Source organism: Saccharomyces cerevisiae, chromosome II (assembly GCF_000146045.2).
Source record: "Saccharomyces cerevisiae S288C chromosome II, complete sequence".
Taxonomy (NCBI): domain Eukaryota; kingdom Fungi; phylum Ascomycota; class Saccharomycetes; order Saccharomycetales; family Saccharomycetaceae; genus Saccharomyces; species Saccharomyces cerevisiae.
Window position 1 is genome coordinate 100,337 of NC_001134.8, and position 21,945 is coordinate 122,281.

Genomic DNA, 21,945 nt, shown 5'->3' on the forward strand with positions numbered 1-21,945 from the left:
TACCTGTATATAGTAAAGTCGTTTATTTCAAAGCTTATTTCGACTTGGTGAATCTTAAATAGGGTTTAATTTCATTAAATTGACCAAATTTAGCCTTCGCCTCATCATTGGAGACAGAGGGAGGAATAATGACATCGTCAGCTGGCTGCCAATTAATTGGAGTTACTACGCCCTCCTTGTCAGTCAATTGCAAGGCGTCGATTACCCTTAACACTTCAGAAGTGTTTCTTCCGACGGTGGAAGGGTAGGTAAAAATCAGTCTAATCTTCTTCTTGGGATCGATGACGAAAACAGACCTCACGGTCTTCAGTGACCCATCATTGATATTTTTGAATCCTTCGGCATCTACCATATCATATAGGAATGCCACGTTTCTAAAAGTGTCACCAATTATTGGGAAACCAACATTTTTAACCTTTGCTATTTCCTTGATGTCTTGAATCCATTTTTCGTGGGACTCAACATCTTCCACTGAAAGCCCGATCAATTTAACATTTCTCTTGTCGAATTCCGGCTTCAATTTGGCGAATGCGCTGACTTCGGTGGTGCAGACAGGGGTGAAATCTGCTGGGTGAGAAAACAAGACCCCCCAAGAGTCGCCCAAGTAGTCGTAAAAATTGATTTTACCAACCGTTGTGTCAGCATCAAAGTTAGGAGCATCAGAGTTTATTCTTAGTCTTGGTTGATCACTTTGTTTGAATTGTTTGCACAGAATAGGTGCTGTGGCAAATGTTTTAATCGTCTGTGATTGCAAGTGAGCCTGCTTAGGAAGGGTCCATGCCGTCCTCTTTAATTGAGCGCTACAAATTCTACTAAACATCCTTTGCTTCCTGCTTCTTTGAAATTTATCTCATCCTACTGCGAGAATCTAGAAGCACAATTTTCTATATCTCTCCTTCTCTCTTTATATACCAATAGCAGCAACATCCGGCCCCTTGTTTCTTTACGTAATTAAAAATCTCCGGGGCTAGCTTTTGCCGGGGAACCCATCCCGAAAAAATTGCAAAAAAAAAAATAGCCGCCGACCGTTGGTCGCTATTCACGGAATGATAGAAAAATAGCCGCGCTGCTCGTCCTGGGTGACCTTTTGTATATTGTATAAAGATAAACATAGTGCTATCAGGAATATCTTTATATACACACGCATACTGAATGTGGTTGAAGTTCAAAAAATATCACAAACGTTAAGAAGTTTTACTGGTAAACATATAGACATAGTGGAGCGCTTGCTCGAGGTCAAATGCAGACGGATACGAGAGCGCGGGAGGGAAACCGGAGAAGGTCAATATGCCCATAATTCTTCTTCTTTGAGGTTGGCAATTATATATTGTATCTGAATTAGGCAAATAGAAAAGAGACCTTACCATTAGCGCCATCGTAGAGTCCCATTTCACCTTTTCTTAGTTCTTTATATATGTCTGCGTATGGCCCACATATGCGCGCACAGTGCGCGCCACCCTCTAAGAACGATAAACATAAAATAAACACATAAACAATCAACGACAGTTCGCGCTTCCCTCACTAAATATGGCGAGATAGTTAAACAATCATGGCTCGTTCTTCCTTGCCCAACCGCCGCACCGCCCAGTTCGAAGCGAACAAGAGGAGGACCATTGCACATGCTCCATCTCCAAGTCTTTCAAATGGGATGCACACTCTAACGCCGCCCACCTGTAACAATGGTGCTGCCACTTCAGACTCCAATATACATGTATATGTAAGGTGCAGATCGCGTAATAAGCGAGAAATAGAGGAAAAAAGTAGTGTAGTTATATCTACACTAGGCCCACAAGGGAAAGAAATCATTCTGTCCAACGGTTCTCACCAATCGTATTCGTCCTCGAAGAAAACTTACCAATTTGATCAGGTGTTCGGCGCAGAATCTGACCAGGAAACAGTGTTTAATGCCACTGCAAAAAACTACATTAAGGAAATGTTGCACGGGTACAATTGTACAATATTTGCATACGGTCAAACGGGAACAGGTAAAACCTACACTATGTCTGGCGATATAAATATTCTCGGTGATGTGCAATCTACCGATAATCTATTATTAGGAGAGCATGCAGGTATCATACCACGGGTTCTGGTCGATTTGTTTAAAGAATTGAGCTCCTTAAATAAAGAGTACTCCGTAAAAATATCCTTTTTAGAGTTGTACAATGAAAATTTGAAAGATCTGCTCTCTGATAGTGAGGACGATGATCCTGCAGTCAACGATCCCAAGAGGCAGATTCGTATTTTTGACAATAACAACAATAATTCATCCATCATGGTCAAGGGGATGCAGGAAATCTTTATTAACTCTGCACACGAAGGCTTGAATTTGCTAATGCAGGGTTCGTTAAAAAGGAAAGTGGCCGCTACTAAATGCAACGATCTTTCATCAAGGTCTCACACCGTCTTTACAATCACAACAAACATAGTTGAGCAAGATAGCAAAGACCATGGACAAAACAAAAATTTTGTTAAAATTGGCAAATTGAATTTGGTGGATTTGGCAGGCAGTGAAAACATCAACAGATCGGGTGCGGAGAATAAAAGGGCTCAAGAAGCTGGCCTAATAAACAAATCGCTGCTAACACTAGGCCGTGTTATCAACGCACTCGTTGATCATTCTAACCATATACCTTACAGAGAATCTAAGCTAACAAGATTGCTACAAGACTCTTTAGGTGGTATGACGAAAACATGCATTATCGCAACTATATCACCTGCGAAAATATCCATGGAAGAGACTGCAAGTACGCTAGAATATGCAACGAGAGCCAAATCAATTAAGAATACTCCACAAGTAAATCAGTCTTTATCGAAGGATACATGTCTCAAAGACTACATTCAAGAGATTGAAAAATTAAGAAATGATTTGAAAAATTCAAGAAACAAACAAGGTATATTTATAACTCAAGATCAGTTGGACCTTTACGAGAGCAATTCTATCTTGATTGATGAGCAAAATCTAAAAATACATAACCTGCGAGAACAAATTAAAAAATTCAAAGAAAACTACCTGAACCAATTAGATATCAATAATCTTTTACAGTCTGAAAAGGAAAAACTAATTGCCATAATACAGAATTTTAATGTCGATTTTTCTAACTTTTACTCGGAAATCCAAAAAATTCACCATACTAATCTCGAACTAATGAATGAAGTCATACAACAGAGAGATTTTTCACTAGAAAATTCTCAAAAACAGTATAATACGAACCAGAACATGCAATTAAAAATCTCTCAACAAGTTTTACAGACTTTGAACACTTTACAGGGCTCTTTAAATAATTATAACTCTAAATGTTCCGAAGTTATCAAAGGCGTCACCGAAGAACTAACCAGGAACGTAAATACCCATAAGGCGAAACACGATTCTACTCTCAAATCGTTATTAAACATTACTACTAACTTATTGATGAATCAGATGAACGAACTGGTGCGTAGTATTTCGACTTCATTGGAAATATTTCAGAGTGATTCTACTTCTCACTATCGTAAAGATTTGAATGAAATCTACCAATCACATCAACAATTTCTAAAAAATTTACAAAACGATATTAAAAGCTGTCTTGATTCGATAGGCAGTTCAATTCTAACTTCCATAAACGAAATATCGCAAAATTGCACCACTAACTTGAATAGTATGAATGTTTTAATAGAAAACCAGCAGTCAGGATCATCGAAATTAATTAAAGAGCAAGATTTAGAAATAAAAAAACTGAAAAACGATCTGATCAATGAGCGCAGGATTTCTAACCAATTCAACCAACAGTTGGCTGAAATGAAGCGATATTTTCAGGATCACGTTTCCAGGACGCGTAGTGAATTCCACGACGAACTTAACAAATGTATCGATAACCTAAAAGATAAACAATCTAAGTTGGATCAAGATATCTGGCAGAAGACGGCCTCTATTTTCAACGAAACAGATATCGTAGTTAATAAAATTCATTCCGACTCAATAGCATCCCTCGCTCATAATGCTGAAAACACTTTGAAAACGGTTTCTCAGAACAATGAAAGCTTTACTAACGATTTAATCAGTCTATCACGCGGAATGAACATGGACATATCCTCCAAACTGAGAAGTTTGCCCATCAATGAATTTTTAAACAAGATATCACAAACCATTTGTGAAACCTGTGGCGATGATAACACAATCGCATCAAATCCAGTATTGACCTCTATTAAAAAATTTCAAAATATAATTTGTTCAGACATTGCCCTAACAAATGAGAAGATCATGTCATTAATAGATGAAATACAATCACAAATTGAAACCATATCTAATGAAAACAATATCAATTTGATTGCAATAAATGAAAATTTTAATTCTTTGTGCAATTTTATATTAACTGATTACGATGAGAATATTATGCAAATCTCAAAAACACAAGATGAGGTGCTTTCTGAACATTGCGAGAAGCTACAATCACTGAAAATACTGGGTATGGACATTTTCACTGCTCACAGCATAGAAAAACCCCTTCATGAGCATACAAGACCTGAAGCGTCAGTAATCAAGGCTTTACCCTTATTGGATTATCCAAAACAATTTCAGATTTATAGGGATGCTGAAAATAAGAGCAAAGACGACACATCTAATTCTCGTACTTGTATACCAAACTTGTCAACTAATGAAAATTTTCCTCTTTCACAATTCAGTCCAAAAACCCCAGTGCCAGTGCCTGATCAACCTCTACCAAAAGTTCTTATACCGAAAAGCATAAACTCGGCCAAGTCCAATAGATCAAAGACCTTACCAAATACAGAGGGTACTGGACGAGAATCGCAGAACAATTTGAAGAGAAGATTTACCACCGAGCCAATATTGAAGGGAGAAGAAACTGAAAATAATGACATACTGCAAAATAAAAAACTTCATCAATAAGGGGATATAGCCATTGTAAAATATTTGTATCACTATATGCATTGAGTGTAAACTGTTGCACCTATAAAGAATGAAAACAATCTAGTATGTGTACTTACATAATTACACAGTCTTTTTTTTTTTTACCTTGTTTATCCTTCTTGTTCTTCAAGCTTGTAGGTTTTTTTGACTCAGTTTTTACTGCAGGAAAATCTTTACGAATCATGTTTGAACTGCCCATATTTGATAAACTAACTTCTTGCTTTGCTGCCATCGACTGCTCAGCAACTTCCCTTGACATTCCCTTTGCTGAGGAAGAACTTTTCCTGATGCTTGTATCAGAACCCGTTTTAATACCATTTCTATTCGTGTTTGAATTCATGTTAATTTGCAAACCTTGTGGCTCACGATCACGTTTTGGATTTCCAGTAAAGAATGTTTCAGATTTTGAAGAAACTCTTGAATTTGACCCTACGTTACTTGTTTGACTGTCCACAGTAGAGAATAAATTCAAAGTACTGATACTTTTATTTTTTTTATGCTGTTTTTTACCAATGCTGGCTAGTCCACCGTCCCTTGAGCGTAGCTTATTAATCGCCCTCTTGTCCTCGTTCCCTGCAGCTTTCTCGTACCATTTCCATGCGTATTCCATGTTACGATCACAGCCCTTGCCATGCTCATAGAAGTAGCCCAGAGTGAATTGGGCCTTTGGCAAACCAGCATTAGCTGCACGCAAGGCCCATTGAAAAGCCTCATTTTCATCTTTTTCAAAAGCAGGTTCTGCTCCCAGTAAGTACCATGCACATAAACCTAACATTGCCACAGAATCGCCTTTTAACGCTGCCTGCGTATAATAGTGTACAGAAAGTGATGTATCCTGCCCTACTGTATCATTACCTGTTTCATAAATCTGTGCCAACAAAGTTGCTGAAGGAACATGCCCTAAACTTGCTGCTTGAATATATAGTTCCATTGCATACTTTTCATCCGGAATGACAACATCTAAGAACCCTTCATGATAAATCTTAGCCAATTCGTATGGTGCTGCGGCCGTCAACTCATTAGCTCTTGCTGCAGCCCTTGATAACCATTTTACCCCATTTAATTTAGTATTAACGTCGGTTGGAAGACCCATTCTGCCGTAGAATGAATAAAGTCCCAATTTATACATTGCTGAGGGATGATTCCTGCTAGCCGCAAACTTTAAAAAATTGACTGACTTACGAGAATCTCTTGTTGTTCCTAGTCCTTCTTCTAAGCAATGCGATGCTCTGTAAGCACTTTCTATATGACCATGCTTTGCAGCTGCTTGAAATAAGACAAATGCTTCTTTATTTTCAATCTTCCCAAATGCTCCGGATGAGTAGCCGTCCGCTAATAAGTATTGGGCATCTGAATAACCCTTTATGCTCAGTTTCTTCAAATAACTTTGCGCTTCTTTCAAAAACTGAAGTTTTAAGTCAGATTGGCTGACATTTCCTTCCTTGTCACTATCTTGAACAAGAGCATTGGAAGATTCAATAGTCAGTGCGGTTTGTAACATATATTGCGCATACTGGAATAACACTTCAGGATCTTTAGATTTTTTAACGTTTTGTCTATACATTTCTATTGTTTTTAGCCTTGGAACTAAGGAAGTATTATTTTTACCACCCAAATATCGACTGATCATCTGATGTGACAAATCTGCTACAGATTCATTAGTAGCCGTTAATTGGGTATCACTGCTACCATTCAACAGGTACATGTGAGACAAATCTACAGAACGAGTTCTTTTCTTTATTTGCTCCTTCGTAAGAGATGTACTCGAATTTGTCTGTCTTAATGCTCCCGGTGACGGAGAATTTGTAGGAGTACTTCCCAAAGAACTTAAGGAAGTATTATTTGAATTATTAAGATGAAGCTGTGGGGGTGGGACTGGAACGAAATCTTCCTCTTGACTATTGCCTATATCGTTTGATAGTAGAGGTACTGACGCAGCTCTAAGATGCTCATTGATAAGCGGTTGGTTTGCCGACCGCTTAGGAAGGTCTGCGGTACTGAAGTCTTCATTGTCCCTGTTTTCCCTATTCTCTTTATTATCTGAAAAATCTTGACCTACCTTCAACGAACTGTTTTGAAACTGTAGGCCCCTGTTATCAAAATTTATATGCTGTGATTGCATTAAATGCTTCTTATATGGATGTACCTGCGGTGAACTTGCCATTTTTTATCCTTTTATTTTAACTTTATCACCAAAAAAGACGAGAACCTGGTAGTATACAATGGAAGGCTTATTAACAGCAAGTCTAAAGTCAAGTGCCAACACCTAGTTTGTCTCTACTCTTAAATCTTACATCATCCTCGAGAGGGTCTGCAGAAAGAATTTTTCGTTCTTTTTTTAGCAAGTCAAAACGCGAAGTGAAACGTGGGAAAATATAACGATGACCTTTCTTAAAACATGCATGAAGACTCGTGAAAGTCATATGTACATATGTCGTATAGATTTGCAGATAGTTGCAACAAATAATTAGCGATTAGTTATGGCCTATACATGGCAGCTAAGTGCGATGGCATGTTCAAATGTATTATATTAAATCAAATGAACTTAAAATGCGATGTTTGGGTGCAAAATATCTATAGATGATAGAGACGGTTCATTGATCTTACGGATCAACTTTGAGATCAGTAAGGCTGACTAGATGGTACAATTTTGTGCAGTCAATGGACTATTAAGGGATCGCAAAGAGGTATGTGCGCCAGTTTAAACGAGGTAAAAAAGAATGACACCTATGGGGTCTCACAAAAGGGCTACAATGACAATTTCAGTGAAAGTGAGGGCGTCCTTCATGGTAGTAAGTCGATGCCCACTAGCATGAAAAATATGCTACAGTCTCCCACGATGGTCAACATGTGTGATATTTTACAAAACAAGGAAGCTGCTAATGACGAAAAACCTGTGATACCTACTACGGATACCGCCACTGCGGGGACTGGTACTGAAGATATTAGCTCCACTCAATCCGAGGAAACTGATCAGAATAGTCATCTTATTGCCTCAGAGATCTTGGAAGGCACTTTCAAAGATGTATCTTACAAGGAATATGCAAATTTCTTGGGAAACGATAACAATAATCAAGTCTTGACTGAGTTTGTAAAGTTATTGAGTCCTTTGCCGTCGTCACTATTAGAAACGCTTTTCAATTTATCGAAAAGTATATATTTCATTGCAGAAGCGCAAAATATCGACCGGATACTAGAGTGCTTGAGCATAGAATGGATAGCTTGCCACCCGAACACACATTGGAAGTCAGGCTATAAGTCATGTCATATAGTCTTATTTTCCCTGTTGATCCTTAATTCGGATTTGCACAACAACTTTCAAGTTGACCATAAAAAGATTAAGTTTTCCATGGTTGCATTTATCAACAATACACTGAGGGCACTAAGAGAGGAAAATGAATACGAAGAATTGAAAATATACTCCCGCGAACATTTGATCATCGAAGAACTTTCCGAATACTATAAAACGTTAAATGAAACGCCTTTACCGTTATGCACAGAATCTAGAACATCAATAAATATATCAGATAACCAATCTTCCTTGAAAAGGTTCTCTACTCTAGGATCACGGGAATTTAGTACATCAAATTTACGTAGTGTTAACTCTAATTCTACTACACTATATTCAAGAGATGGTCAAGTATCTGTACGAGAAATGAGCGCAAAATCAAATAAAAACTTTCACAATAATCACCCCATGGATGCACTCTACCTTAAAGAGTCTTTTGATGACGGTTTAATTACCGAAAACGGCTCCAGTTGGTTCATGGACGATTTAATTCTTATAAGCAAGAAATCTTTACCACGTAAATATTCTAAAAGAGACAAAGATCAAGTGGCGGCACCAAAAATGACCTCTAAGAGAAACAAATCGTTCTTCGGATGGCTAAAACCATCTAAAACGACTACACTTATTGAGCACACATCTAGAAGGACTTCTTTATCGTATTTGAATAAGGATTCTGAATGGGAGAGGGTGAAAATACAGGTCAAGGAGGGCAGAATTTTTATTTTCAAAATTAAACCAGATGTTAAGGATATCATCCAATCAAGTGAAACAGACAGTGCTACCATCGACTATTTCAAAGATATCAGTAGCTCTTATTTTGCTTACTCACTGCTTGAAGCTGAAGCACATGTCGTGCAAGATAATATAATTATAGGTAGTGGAGCAATGAAATCAAATGTGTGTAACAAAAACACCAAGAGGAAAAGTGGCAACTTTACCGTTAGTTTTCCAGAGAATATCAACGGACCAAAGCTTGTTCTGGAGTTCCAGACGAGAAGTGTTGAAGAAGCCCACAAGTTTATGGACTGTATCAACTTCTGGGCAGGTAGGATTTCTCCAGTTCCTTTAACACAATTCGAAGCCGTATCTAACGCAGAATATGGATGGAGTGACAAGATCTTGACAGAGCACGCTTCCCTCAATCTTAAAAATATTGTTGTAAGTGAATGGAAGCCACTATTGGGGCTAGAGCTACTATACGAAGATGCGAAAGATGTAGAGATGGTCGAACTAAAAGAAAGGCTAAAGGAATTGATGAACTTCACCAGACAGCTTGGTATATGGATAGATAAACATAACGAAATAAAGGATAAGCTGGTCGAAATTTGGAGCTTTGACGATAACTATTTTGAAGCAGTCATGAATAATTGGAATTCGAGATATTTGTATATGAATAATCAATATAAGAAACGACTGAGCTACTTGAAAGCTTTGCAAAAAGCCATGGGTTCTGTTCAGTTCTAAGTATATTTAAAGATATAAATATAAAGACTGCGCTGAAGAAATATAAACTTGAAAACTGTACTCTGCCTTTTATTTACAAGGGATATTGAGATGATTTGTGTGAATGAAGTAGCGACAGAAAAAAAGCTTTTATTTCGAGTTCGCATCATTGTCACTTTCCTGCTTTTTCTTGGCGTACTGTCTATCTAAGATAGTCTTTAATATAGCGTCCTCGCCATATTCTTCTTCCTCAATTTTCTTCCATCTCTTTTCTACATCAGCTCTCTTTATTCTACTTTCAATGACAGCACGTTTCTTGTTATTCAAACTTGCCTCCTTGAGACACTTGTTCAAAGCATCCTTTTCGTTGTTACAAAGGCCAAATATTCTCTTGTAATATTCCTTTTGATGGCATTTATCGAGTGCATTGATGAAGTCCAAACAGGCTAAAATGAAGAAGGGGAGAATACAATGTTAGTAAGTCGGAGCACAGAAAAAGGCAAATATATGAAGTAAAATCTGGATACTTACAATGAAAACGTTCAGCTTCTAACTGTGGATGCATGTTGTAGTACTTGTCTTATCTTGCTTTTGTTCAACTGCACTTGTAAATCAGTGAATGTTATTGGACGCGCAGCGATTTTTTAATAGGTCTTTCTCTATTAATGTAATATGCGAATTGAAACATAATGTAAACACAAGAAGAAAATTCGAAATAAAGGACTGGCCAACAATAATGTTAGTGAGCAGAAACGACAAGCCCAAAATCAGTAGTGAGGAAGTCACACATTTTATAGACGACTATAAAAAGAGGAGGAAAACTCAGATGACACGATTCTTCGGAATCACTATTTTTACACTTATAACATGTAGAATTGCCATGAAGAAAATGATAACTGCAAAAGGTATGCATAGGCAATAACTTCGGCCTCATACTCAAAGAACACGTTTACTAACATAACTTATTTACATAGTGCCATTGAACACTTTTCAAGCAAACTACGCCAGCCGGACGCAGACAATAACACACACACAAAAGAGTCTTGCAGGTTCTCTTTTAGCGGCAACGGGCATGACACTAGGTATATTTGGTATGGGCATCACAGGGACATGTTGGAGCTGGGATGTTTCATCATTTCAGGAACTAAAGCAACGTCTGGAAAGGCGTGCCAACAACGAATTTGTAGTGACAAACATGCCTCTGGATAAAAGAAGCCAGCAAGTAGTGGACAGCTTAGTTAAGACACACAATTCATCTCTTTGTAAATAGTGTTATACCATAGTAGTAGTTTCAATAATATATTCCACTACTTATATGTGTTACCCGCATTAGAACTCTTATTGGTGGCGAAAATCGATGGCAATAAAGAACGGAAGGGGTTTAATAGTTGTATGCTTAACATATTTCGATTTAAATATATAAGAAACGTCGGTAGCACAACAATTAACTCATTATTTAGGTATGGCGGAAATACCTGATGAAACCATCCAGCAGTTCATGGCATTGACCAATGTGTCGCATAACATAGCCGTTCAATATCTCTCTGAATTTGGAGATTTAAATGAAGCACTAAATTCCTATTATGCTTCTCAAACGGATGACCAAAAGGATAGAAGAGAGGAAGCACATTGGAACAGACAGCAGGAGAAGGCCCTCAAGCAAGAAGCCTTCTCCACCAACTCTTCGAATAAAGCCATAAATACGGAGCACGTTGGTGGGTTATGTCCAAAACCAGGATCCTCACAAGGTAGCAACGAGTACTTGAAAAGGAAAGGTTCTACCTCTCCTGAACCAACCAAGGGTAGTAGCCGCTCTGGAAGTGGTAACAACTCCAGGTTTATGAGCTTTTCGGATATGGTAAGAGGTCAAGCTGATGATGACGATGAAGATCAACCGAGAAATACTTTTGCTGGTGGTGAAACATCCGGCTTAGAGGTTACAGATCCTTCAGATCCTAATTCATTACTGAAGGATTTGCTGGAAAAAGCGAGAAGGGGTGGTCAAATGGGCGCTGAAAACGGATTCCGTGATGACGAAGACCATGAAATGGGTGCCAATAGGTTTACTGGAAGAGGTTTTAGATTAGGGTCAACCATCGACGCAGCAGATGAAGTCGTAGAAGACAACACTTCACAATCACAACGTAGACCAGAAAAAGTCACAAGAGAAATTACATTTTGGAAGGAAGGTTTTCAAGTGGCCGATGGTCCGCTTTATCGCTATGATGATCCTGCGAACAGTTTCTATTTGAGCGAGTTAAATCAAGGGAGGGCTCCATTAAAGCTCTTAGATGTGCAATTTGGACAAGAAGTTGAAGTTAATGTATATAAAAAATTAGATGAGTCTTATAAAGCTCCGACGAGAAAACTGGGCGGTTTTTCAGGCCAGGGCCAAAGACTAGGATCTCCTATCCCGGGTGAATCGTCACCTGCGGAGGTTCCAAAGAATGAGACACCCGCTGCTCAGGAACAACCCATGCCGGACAATGAGCCAAAACAAGGCGACACCTCCATCCAAATTAGATACGCAAATGGCAAAAGAGAAGTTTTGCACTGCAATTCCACAGATACAGTAAAGTTTTTGTATGAGCATGTGACATCAAATGCGAACACTGACCCATCGAGGAATTTCACCTTGAATTATGCCTTTCCTATCAAACCAATAAGCAACGATGAGACAACATTGAAGGACGCTGATCTGCTGAACTCCGTTGTCGTGCAAAGATGGGCATGAGCATAAATATACAAAAACAGAAACGGGAAAAGACTTCAACTTAATATATAAATGCACGTATATCTATACCCGTAGTATATATCATTTGTACCTCAATACAATTTCAAATCACCTGTTATTTGATCCAATACTGCTTTTGGAGCAGGTCCTAAACCCAATACGGTGGCACTTCCCGCAGCAATCTGTGTTCTACCAGCATCATGAATAACTGCTGCATTCACCCCAAGTGATATAGCCTTCGCATACAACTCGTCCATTGTAAACTTATCTGGACATTTCAACGTTATTTTAGCCTGTCCAGCATTTAGCCATCTTTGTGTCATAATTGGGTTGTATGAAGCACGCGCGGGGTTTGTAGCAATATGTCTAAAACATGACAATGCTGCGTGACAGCATTGTGCCGCTATTTTGCCCTTTGTCATGCCAAGATCTTGACGAATCACCAATGCCATCCTAACTTCTCCAGGTATATCATTCAATGAAGTGGACTCAATATCTTCGTCCTCATCGCTCTCATCTTCGCTTTCACTTTCCTCCTCATCAGTGTCATTGTGTAGCTTTCCTTCCTTCATTTCTTTAGAACGCAGTAAAGTAGCTGAGGATTTCTTAGTTGATGATGCGTTCGACGTACCCAACTGGTAACCCACGGCAAAGGAGATTGCGGTGAAAGTAGCCCATAAAGCTATGGTGTAATTCGAAGAAACTGTCATCTTTTCCATTAAAAAGACGTTATCATGTTACTCCGCTGTCAACAAGTAATATAGCAAGAAACAATTAGCTCTTATGCTTAAGAGCTTCTAGAAGAGTAGTAATAACCTTTAAACATTATTTTCGTCAGGCGTGATATCAGCGAGTTGAAGAAAAAACAACATGGGTTGTCCCTCAAGAGAATAAACTCAAAGGAGTAAAAGGTGTTTAGAGCTTGTTGGCTCGATTGTTGCCACCGGAAGGCCCCTTTCTGTTTTTAGACTATATTCATTTTACTTTTTGAAGTTTCTATTATAGGCAGACGAAGAAGGCCAAGAAGACAAATCGAAGAAAGAGAGAGATAACATGGGTCAAATATTGTCCAATCCAATTATCGACAAAGAGCATCATTCTGGTACGGACTGTTTGACAGCGTTTGGACTATGTGCCATGCAAGGCTGGCGTATGTCCATGGAAGATGCCCATATTGTTGAGCCGAACCTTTTGGCTGAGTCTGACGAGGAACATCTCGCATTTTATGGTATATTTGACGGTCATGGTGGTTCTTCTGTAGCGGAGTTTTGTGGCTCTAAAATGATATCTATACTGAAAAAACAGGAGAGCTTCAAGAGCGGTATGTTAGAGCAGTGCTTAATAGATACCTTTTTAGCTACAGATGTTGAGTTGTTGAAAGATGAAAAATTAAAAGATGACCATAGTGGTTGTACAGCAACTGTGATATTGGTATCTCAATTGAAAAAGCTACTAATTTGCGCCAATTCCGGTGATAGTAGAACAGTTCTATCTACTGGTGGTAATAGTAAAGCAATGTCATTTGATCATAAGCCCACATTGTTAAGTGAAAAATCTCGTATTGTAGCTGCTGATGGTTTTGTTGAGATGGACCGTGTTAATGGAAATTTAGCGTTATCAAGAGCCATAGGTGATTTTGAATTCAAATCTAACACAAAATTGGGACCTCATGAGCAAGTCGTTACATGTGTTCCTGATATCATTTGTCACAATTTGAATTATGATGAGGATGAATTTGTTATTTTAGCATGTGATGGTATTTGGGATTGTTTAACTTCTCAAGAGTGTGTTGACTTGGTTCACTACGGTATAAGTCAAGGTAATATGACGTTGAGCGACATTTCATCTAGAATCGTAGATGTTTGTTGTTCACCCACAACTGAAGGCTCAGGAATTGGCTGTGATAATATGAGTATTTCCATTGTTGCTTTACTAAAGGAAAATGAATCTGAGTCACAATGGTTTGAGCGTATGAGATCAAAAAATTACAATATCCAAACGTCTTTTGTCCAAAGAAGGAAAAGTATTTTTGATTTCCATGATTTTTCGGATGATGATAACGAAGTGTTCGCAATAACCACCAAAAAATTACAAGACCGCTTGAATCGTAGTAAAGATAATGACGACATGGAAATTGATGATCTTGATACCGAATTAGGCAGCAGTGCTACTCCCTCAAAGTTATCAGGTGAGGATAGAACTGGCCCTATTGACTTGTTTTCGTTGGAGGCTCTATTAGAAGCCGGGATTCAAATAAGGCAGAGGCCCAGCTCCGACAGTGACGGCAACACTTCTTATTTCCATGGTGCTTCTTTATCAGATATGTTGGCATCTTTAAGCAATGCGGCTGCAGGAGAAACAGAACCTAATGATGCTGATGATAACGATGATAACGACGGCGAAGAAAACGGCAAGAATGAAAATGCGAAGAAGGGTTCCAAGATTGAAGAAATTGAATAATAAATATTGTCGAACCGTACTTTGCAACGAAAGAGTAGTCAAACTTTGTTATCTTTATTTGTTATTCCTCTTCTGCCGATGGATTGTTTTTTACTGGATCATCTTTGCGGCCCATATTGAGGAGATGGTGAAATTCATAAAAATCATTACGAGAGAATGATAAATTGTAACAGAATTTATAAATCCTATTCATATAGATACATCTGTTTTTCCTTACTCTGTTTTTATTTTGTTGGTAACCTTTGAATCCTTTTTGATGAAAAAAATAGAAAAAAAAAAAAAAAAAAAATGAAAGCAATATCGACTGTATGTATATGCGCACCATAATTTTCCTATTAATAGTTTAAGCATAATTAGTGTACTTACTAAAAATAATGTAACTTTGCTCTTTGCACCAATAGATGTTACTCTCCAAATATCTTACAGGTCGTCTTCCACGTGGTATCTATCAAAGTAGCCAGATCCACGTCCTTGACTTCCGATACGACAATTGCTACTTGTTCCATATTACAAGGCTCATTACGGCCCTTGACCATGTAAAGTTCTTCTGCATTCAACTTGTCAGCGAGCTTATTTTTCTTAACGGACTTGAATGCAGGGTATTCGAAATCCCTAACCTCCTGGTATTTGGCTAAGTACTGGAAAGATGCATGCGTTCTTTTAATCTCACACCACGGAGCATCTGTCTCTAATAACAACCTTTCTGTTGGTATTTGCTTTACAACAGCTAGATTTTCCTCGGTTCTCAACGAGCAACCGTTTACTCCTATGAAGATGTTGGGTGATAAGTTCAGTAATTTCTGCAAATCTATCGCAGAACCAGTGAATGAATGGACCACTAGTTTTCTATCTGGATGAAATTTGTAAAACCCGCTAGACGACGATGCACCTAACTTTTGTAGCTGAAAGGTATCCCTCTCATCAGTGAACCCGGCAATAAATCTTTCCAATATTTGAACAAAATCGTCACATGCGCTTCTCATATGCAGAAACAATGGATAGCTGCTGAGTTTATCGTTCAAACAACTTATTTTCAGTTGCTCTTCAAAAAAAACCTTTTGCATCTCTTTAGAACTATAGTGAAATCTGTCGTAGTCCAACCCGATCTCACCAATTGACCTGAAACTTGTATCATGAGGTTTTGCTTGCTGATTCATCAAATCATAAAGCTCTTTCAGTTTACCCTGTGCAAAAGATGGATTACTAATAACTTTAGCATATAGAGACTCATTATATGCTTCATCCATGGAAGGGTTATCAATAGAAGCGCTAGCCTTGTCCCCTTGACTAGCATCCGCAAACTCGTTAACGCAACATGGGTGAACACCTATTGTGTGATACAGCTTTAACGGGCTAAGATCTTTGACGCTGCTTACCAACTCAATGGCACTTTGAGACTCCGCTATGGATGATCCTGTAACAAGGGCATTTTTCACGTGCCTCTGAGCAGCACGCTCTAATAATTTTACATAATCTGCTGGATGGTACTGCTTACCATTGTAAATACCGTGAAACATAGGATCTGTCAGATTCAATCCAATATCATAGTATTTCAGCGGAGAATCCGTGGCAGTTGATGTCATGCTATAATATTGTGTCAAAATTGGTTTCCAGAGCCTAGAACAACTTTTGTTCGAGGATTTCAATAAGATGCCCCACATATAACTATAACAGTACTGGCGCCTCAAAAAAATGCCTTGGCAGCGAAAGTGTCCACCTTTAGTTGTCCATTGCTACCAGGACATCACCACTGGGCCCTTCCAGCATGCTGGAAAGATTGTTCTTAGAAGAGTGCTGTTCTAAGTAACCCGGCGTTAGTAGGGGCTAAGCCTTCTAGAAGGCCGGAAAAGGCTCAGAAATGCCTGCAGTGCAAAGCTTTTCAGGAACGTTACTAGCGCAAGTCTTCTGGCTGCTGTTTAGCAACCTCTTTGCAGGTATTTCGCAGCGGGATTTCGCAGGTGTCTTGCCTAGCGTATCAACACTTAGTAGCAGTTAGGTTCTAAAGTTAAACTCCACTTCCGTTCTTCTTCGAGTTCCTTTTTGAGCGGTTTGGCCTATCTTGTCTCATCATCTTGTTAGTGTGCGACGTTATCTGTGGGTGAGAGAGGCTATTTTTGGTCCGGTGAAAAAAAAATTTTTTCTCTGCTGAGAGCTGAAATTTGAAAATTGAGATGAGATGCGATGCGATGAGATGCGAGACCAATGCGATGAGACACTTTTCTACTTCCTTACACAGAAGTCGTGTATAGTTTTTGTACGTTGATATTAATAAAGGCTTTTCATATCATTTTGTTTTCAGGTAAACAAATCTGGCAAATCTCCACTGCTTGAGTCATTAAAACTACTCACTCAAGAAGGCATATACACGACAGTGGGTAGAGAAAAGAATATATCACTGTTCTTATTGAAGTTCCCTCGCGATGACGTTGCCGAAACTCAGTAGCGTTTCTGTTTCATCAGGACATGTTAGTGCCAACTCACATGGTTTCTCAATACTAAGCAAACACCCTCACCCAAATAATCTTGTCCATTCCCACTCACTTTCTCACACAAATGCGAAGAGCCACCTGCCTATCAGTAGCACTAGCACTAAAGAGAACAGCACGAACAAGGAGGAGGCGGAATCACTCAAAAAAAACAACCCCTCTTCTTGGGACCCTAGTGATGATATCAAGCTCCGCCACCTGAAAGAGATCAAGAACTTGGGCTGGAAGGAGATTGCACATCATTTCCCAAATAGAACTCCTAACGCTTGTCAATTCAGATGGAGGAGACTGAAATCAGGCAACTTAAAGTCTAACAAGACCGCAGTTATTGACATCAATAAGCTATTCGGCGTGTATGCGACTGGTGATGCTACCCCATCCGCGGGTACTCCGTCTGCGGAAGAAGCCGTAAAAGAGGAAGCTGTTGAGGATGAAGATATTACTGCAGGTTCTAGTGCTATCGAGGATTCTCCACCGGATTTCAAGCCATTAGTTAAGCCTAAATACATGGACAGAAAACTGATAACTCAAAGATCTACATCAACATTTTCGGACCATGAGCCACAACACACGAAACCAAGGAAACTGTTTGTTAAGCCAAGGTCCTTCTCTCATTCTATAACAACCAACACGCCTAATGTAAAGACTGCTCAGCAGACAAATCTAAGCCTTTATAACACTACTTCAGCAAAGACAAATAAAGCTGTTAATTCCAATGATTATGAGAATATTGGTCTTGTGCCTAAAATTATTATCAGGTCTAGAAGGAACTCCTTTATTCCTTCAACTCAAATCCCTCATTCAACGACGAAGACTAGGAAAAACTCGCATTCCGTAATTTCTTCTAGAAGATCATCTTTTAACATGATGCATTCAAGAAGATCATCCTTCAACTCTCACGCTCCTACGGAGCCTATTTCTAGAAGAGCTTCCTTGGTAGTTAGCCCGTATATGTCACCCAGAAGGTTATCTACATCGCAATCCGTTCATTATCATCCACAGCACCAATACTATCTTAACCCCATAGCGTCTCCCAACTGCAAGACAGACCACGCAAATGACAAAATCACGCACACGAGGACTTTCTTAGATATGCAAAAATTCGCTAATAAACACCCGTGGTCTAGAGAAGATGATGAAGTGCTACTTAACAATACGAAGGACAAACAAAACCATTTGTCGCCGCTAGAAATTTCTATTGTTCTGCCTAATAATAGATCCGAGTTGGAAATCCAACAAAGAATGGATTATTTAAAGAGAAAAGGACGTGTAAGTGGTTTTCATACAAATGAAGGATGCAAAGACGAGGAGGAGGAGGATGACATTGACCCACTGCACAAGGAGAATGGCATTAACACGCCATCGCAGCAATCGCAAAATTACGGTATGTTAGAGGCTAAACATGATAATCCAAAGTCTAGTGAGCTTTCTTCTATGACCAGCGCAAATGACATACGCAATGAGCAAGATGAACTTCCAGGTATAAATTCTATCTTTAAAAATATATTTTAAGCTAAGAGACGAATTTAGTTTGTTTTGACTATTCGTTTAATGAGTACAAATTAATCGCACCCACACATGTACACACACACATATATATCTTTATATATACACATAAAATTTATTCGTAGGAGAATTCTGTAATACTATTGACTACAAGGGTTCTTATTGCTATTAATAATGTTACATGTATATGCTTATATCCAATATATACCCATCGCCGCTTATTCTTCGTCATCCTCTATTAGAGTTATTTTTCTTCTTTTTCTGACTCTCTCCTTCCTTATGTGGCTTTCTATATCGTTTTCATCCTGCTCTTGTCCTTTTCTCTTCCCATCCTCATCATCATCACTGTCTTCTTCATATGTGTCTTCCTCCTCATCATTTTCTTCTGATATTTGCTCATCCTCAATGTCATCATCAAGGGTAAAGTCTTCGTCTTCGTCTTCATCTTCTTTGGCGTTTTCACCTACATATAATTCAGTATCTACATCGTTTTCTACTTCATCCTGCTCTAAACTTGATATTCCAGTATCGTTTCTCCTAGCTGCATGATTTCCAAGTGGTGTTTCGGAGTTTTTAATAGTGAAGCAGAGCTCCCAATGAGTTTCTGTACTAAATTTTGATCTTGGTATCCCTTTGCGATCATGGATGCTTTCCAGCACTCTTTTTTCCGCTTGATAGATTAATCTATCATTATTTGTGTTCTTATAATCACACATATACTCTGTTAAGGAGGAAACAGTGTCTTCAAAAAAATCAGTAGCAGGTACTTCCGGTTCTATGATATTGTTTACATGAAGCTTGGATGTTTTGTGCTCACTACTTCTTCTTCTTCTTCTTCTGCGTTTATTATGTGCTCTACTGTTGTTATAGTTTTCTATATGTGTGTTATTCGAAATTACCGGAGCCATAGTTTCATTTGTAAGAGCTTCGTCCGCTAATGCGGTGGGTTCTAAGTTCATCATCCCATTTATACCAAATGACGGCCCTAATATAATAGGTTCCCACAATAGTTTGTCATATTTGACGCGAGGATAGTTTTTTGAGCTCCAAGTTTTGTAAATATTTTCAATCCTGTTCCAAGAATCGATTTTAATAATATAGTTGAAATCATCCAAACTGGATAATGAGCGTGTTTTATGGCGATACAAAACTTGAAGTTGTTCCAATCCAAACACAACGTCTGTTGGTATCATTCCTGTTAGTTTAGCGATATCGTTTAGGCTAACCTGCTGAAAAGTATCTTCATTTTTATTATTTGATCGACGTCTAGCACTGTCTCTTAATTTTAATAGCACTTCAGCACATTTTATCTTCCAAAACGTTCTGTAAGTCAATAATCCTAAATCCGACAATGGTTTTTCAGGAGTTCCAAATTTTGACTCCTTTCTGGATAATAAATATGAAAATTCCATCAAAAACTGACCATATCCTTTCCTCTGGTATATGGGTAGAGTTAAAATACAACTTAGGTTATAGTCATTGGAGTTGAATTTTTCCTTGGAGAAATAGCCTACGAAATGGAATTTGGCTGCGTTTTGATAGGGATGGTTCTCTGTATCCTCTCTCTCCGTTAGAATATAGAATATAAACGGTTCAACATCGTAATACAAAGTCTTAGAATTGATAAAACATTTTGCCAACAGGCAAAGATTTTGACAATACAAGACATTCTCCCGCCCATCAATTTCCCAAACAGACAGCTTACCGTCGCGATAAATTTCATTTCCGGGGGGCTTAAAAGTTAGACACTTTAGTTGGTGTCTATAAAAAGTATATCGAGAAGTCATATATTTTAGGCAGAACTCACATATAAAAACCATTTTATTTTGGTTGATGTGTTCCGGAAAAGGAGATGTATACCAAGGTTTAATTTCATAATTTCGAAGAACAATGTATTCTATCTGGGAAAACCACACTTTATTTTTGATTCTTGGTACTTTCCCTTTCCTTTTTTTCCTATCTTCGTTTTCTTGATCGGTTTCATTATGATTGCAAAGTGATACGTTACCATTAATGTACGTTGCAGACTTAGAGTTTTCTAAAAATGTAAGAAACTTTATTTTATCTTCCCAGGTGGGTAAAGTTCTTTTTGTACTGAAATCTTTCATTTTTTTTATTGTTCCGCCGTATGGTACGTACCATTGCCAAGAATCGTTATCCCTGAATGGCGTATTATCAGAAGAATATGGGTACTCCATGTTTTCGGTTGCTAGATCCCATGTTTGCTTTAACCTGTTAACTCTTCTTTGAAACCCGATTAGAGGACCGGATGATGTTATATTTTTGTTAACTAAAGGTGCTATGACTGAAGATTTAGATATTAGTCTTTCAAAATTGAAAAATTTGATAGAATCATACTTAATTCTAACCTTCAACTCCTCGCTGACTTCAATATTAGGTTCAATAATGGGGAAACTTACTGCTCCCATCTTATTGTCCCTATTAACGATATTTTGAGAAGAATTTTCTGACGCAAGTTTGGACTGCTGGGAAATCAACCCTTTTTTTATTTTATTAAGGCCTTTATCAGACCGAACACTTCCTCTTATTCGATGTGATATACTGGCATCGGAGTTGAATAGTCGTCTTGTAGTTCTATGTCCATTTGTATCGCTTCTGACAAATTGAGAATGTATCAGATCATCGATCTCTAAGTTTTTCAATAATGCATTTTTTTTGGGTTTTGGCGATTCGTCGTTTGCTGTTAATGACATTATCTGCAAATTATACGGAGACTAATTAATGAAGAAGGAAGAAGAGAGAGGGCGGTATGAATAACACCTATGAGAAAAGAATAGCAATGCTTTTCCTTTTTTACCTTTTATATTCGTTCTTTCTTCTTTTGCCTCTTTTAATATGCTTTGTTTCTGTGCTATTTTCCCGACTCTTTATTTCAAACAATGAAGCCCCCAATTAATCAAGAACCACCAAAATAGCATGTCAGTTGAACACTCAACGACTAAAAAAACGAATAATTTCTTGTTCAATTGGCCTGAACGTTTGACTATGAAACTTTCTGCTCTTCTCTGATCATTGTAAACAAAGAAATGTCAATAAATTATTGTTACCCGACTTTCTATATACTACAAATACCGCCAATGATGCAGTGAGCAAGATATCA

At 38.3% G+C, this 21,945-nt stretch overlaps 12 protein-coding genes across 12 annotated transcripts; 6 read left to right on the plus strand and 6 right to left on the minus strand.

The window, feature by feature from the left end:
• Nucleotides 1–34: 34 nt before the first annotated feature.
• PRX1 (thioredoxin peroxidase PRX1) lies at nucleotides 35–820 on the minus strand (the record flags this gene model as incomplete). Its single annotated transcript, NM_001178304.1, has 1 exon — nucleotides 35–820. The coding sequence occupies one exon, from the start codon at nucleotides 818–820 to the stop codon at nucleotides 35–37; it is 786 nt and encodes a 261-aa protein (NP_009489.1).
• A 729-nt stretch (nucleotides 821–1,549) lies between these two features.
• KIP1 (Kip1p) lies at nucleotides 1,550–4,885 on the plus strand (the record flags this gene model as incomplete). The annotated part of the gene is made up of 1 exon (NM_001178303.1): nucleotides 1,550–4,885. One exon carries the CDS (start codon nucleotides 1,550–1,552, stop codon nucleotides 4,883–4,885), a length of 3,336 nt encoding a protein of 1,111 aa, NP_009490.1.
• A 94-nt stretch (nucleotides 4,886–4,979) lies between these two features.
• Nucleotides 4,980–7,070, minus strand: SKT5 (Skt5p; the record flags this gene model as incomplete). Its single annotated transcript, NM_001178301.1, has 1 exon — nucleotides 4,980–7,070. One exon carries the CDS (start codon nucleotides 7,068–7,070, stop codon nucleotides 4,980–4,982), a length of 2,091 nt encoding a protein of 696 aa, NP_009492.1.
• Nucleotides 7,071–7,595: 525 nt separating this feature from the next.
• Nucleotides 7,596–9,659, plus strand: YEL1 (Arf family guanine nucleotide exchange factor YEL1; the record flags this gene model as incomplete). The annotated part of the gene is made up of 1 exon (NM_001178300.1): nucleotides 7,596–9,659. One exon carries the CDS (start codon nucleotides 7,596–7,598, stop codon nucleotides 9,657–9,659), a length of 2,064 nt encoding a protein of 687 aa, NP_009493.1.
• A 129-nt stretch (nucleotides 9,660–9,788) lies between these two features.
• On the minus strand, nucleotides 9,789–10,203 carry CMC2 (Cmc2p; the record flags this gene model as incomplete). Its single annotated transcript, NM_001184440.1, has 2 exons — nucleotides 9,789–10,084; nucleotides 10,170–10,203. The coding sequence occupies 2 exons, from the start codon at nucleotides 10,201–10,203 to the stop codon at nucleotides 9,789–9,791; spliced, it is 330 nt and encodes a 109-aa protein (NP_031358.1).
• Nucleotides 10,204–10,257: 54 nt separating this feature from the next.
• Nucleotides 10,258–10,908, plus strand: IAI11 (Iai11p; the record flags this gene model as incomplete). The annotated part of the gene is made up of 2 exons (NM_001178299.1): nucleotides 10,258–10,543; nucleotides 10,613–10,908. The coding sequence occupies 2 exons, from the start codon at nucleotides 10,258–10,260 to the stop codon at nucleotides 10,906–10,908; spliced, it is 582 nt and encodes a 193-aa protein (NP_009494.1).
• Nucleotides 10,909–11,100: 192 nt separating this feature from the next.
• SHP1 (protein phosphatase regulator SHP1) lies at nucleotides 11,101–12,372 on the plus strand (the record flags this gene model as incomplete). Its single annotated transcript, NM_001178298.1, has 1 exon — nucleotides 11,101–12,372. One exon carries the CDS (start codon nucleotides 11,101–11,103, stop codon nucleotides 12,370–12,372), a length of 1,272 nt encoding a protein of 423 aa, NP_009495.1.
• Nucleotides 12,373–12,464: 92 nt separating this feature from the next.
• On the minus strand, nucleotides 12,465–13,091 carry PTH2 (aminoacyl-tRNA hydrolase; the record flags this gene model as incomplete). The annotated part of the gene is made up of 1 exon (NM_001178297.2): nucleotides 12,465–13,091. One exon carries the CDS (start codon nucleotides 13,089–13,091, stop codon nucleotides 12,465–12,467), a length of 627 nt encoding a protein of 208 aa, NP_009496.2.
• Nucleotides 13,092–13,425: 334 nt separating this feature from the next.
• Nucleotides 13,426–14,832, plus strand: PTC3 (type 2C protein phosphatase PTC3; the record flags this gene model as incomplete). The annotated part of the gene is made up of 1 exon (NM_001178296.2): nucleotides 13,426–14,832. The coding sequence occupies one exon, from the start codon at nucleotides 13,426–13,428 to the stop codon at nucleotides 14,830–14,832; it is 1,407 nt and encodes a 468-aa protein (NP_009497.2).
• A 404-nt stretch (nucleotides 14,833–15,236) lies between these two features.
• Nucleotides 15,237–16,493, minus strand: YBL055C (3'-5'-exodeoxyribonuclease; the record flags this gene model as incomplete). Its single annotated transcript, NM_001178295.1, has 1 exon — nucleotides 15,237–16,493. The coding sequence occupies one exon, from the start codon at nucleotides 16,491–16,493 to the stop codon at nucleotides 15,237–15,239; it is 1,257 nt and encodes a 418-aa protein (NP_009498.1).
• Nucleotides 16,494–17,252: 759 nt separating this feature from the next.
• Nucleotides 17,253–18,830, plus strand: TOD6 (Tod6p; the record flags this gene model as incomplete). The annotated part of the gene is made up of 1 exon (NM_001178294.1): nucleotides 17,253–18,830. One exon carries the CDS (start codon nucleotides 17,253–17,255, stop codon nucleotides 18,828–18,830), a length of 1,578 nt encoding a protein of 525 aa, NP_009499.1.
• A 212-nt stretch (nucleotides 18,831–19,042) lies between these two features.
• SAS3 (histone acetyltransferase) lies at nucleotides 19,043–21,538 on the minus strand (the record flags this gene model as incomplete). Its single annotated transcript, NM_001178292.1, has 1 exon — nucleotides 19,043–21,538. The coding sequence occupies one exon, from the start codon at nucleotides 21,536–21,538 to the stop codon at nucleotides 19,043–19,045; it is 2,496 nt and encodes an 831-aa protein (NP_009501.1).
• Between the last annotated feature and the right edge of the window lie 407 nt (nucleotides 21,539–21,945).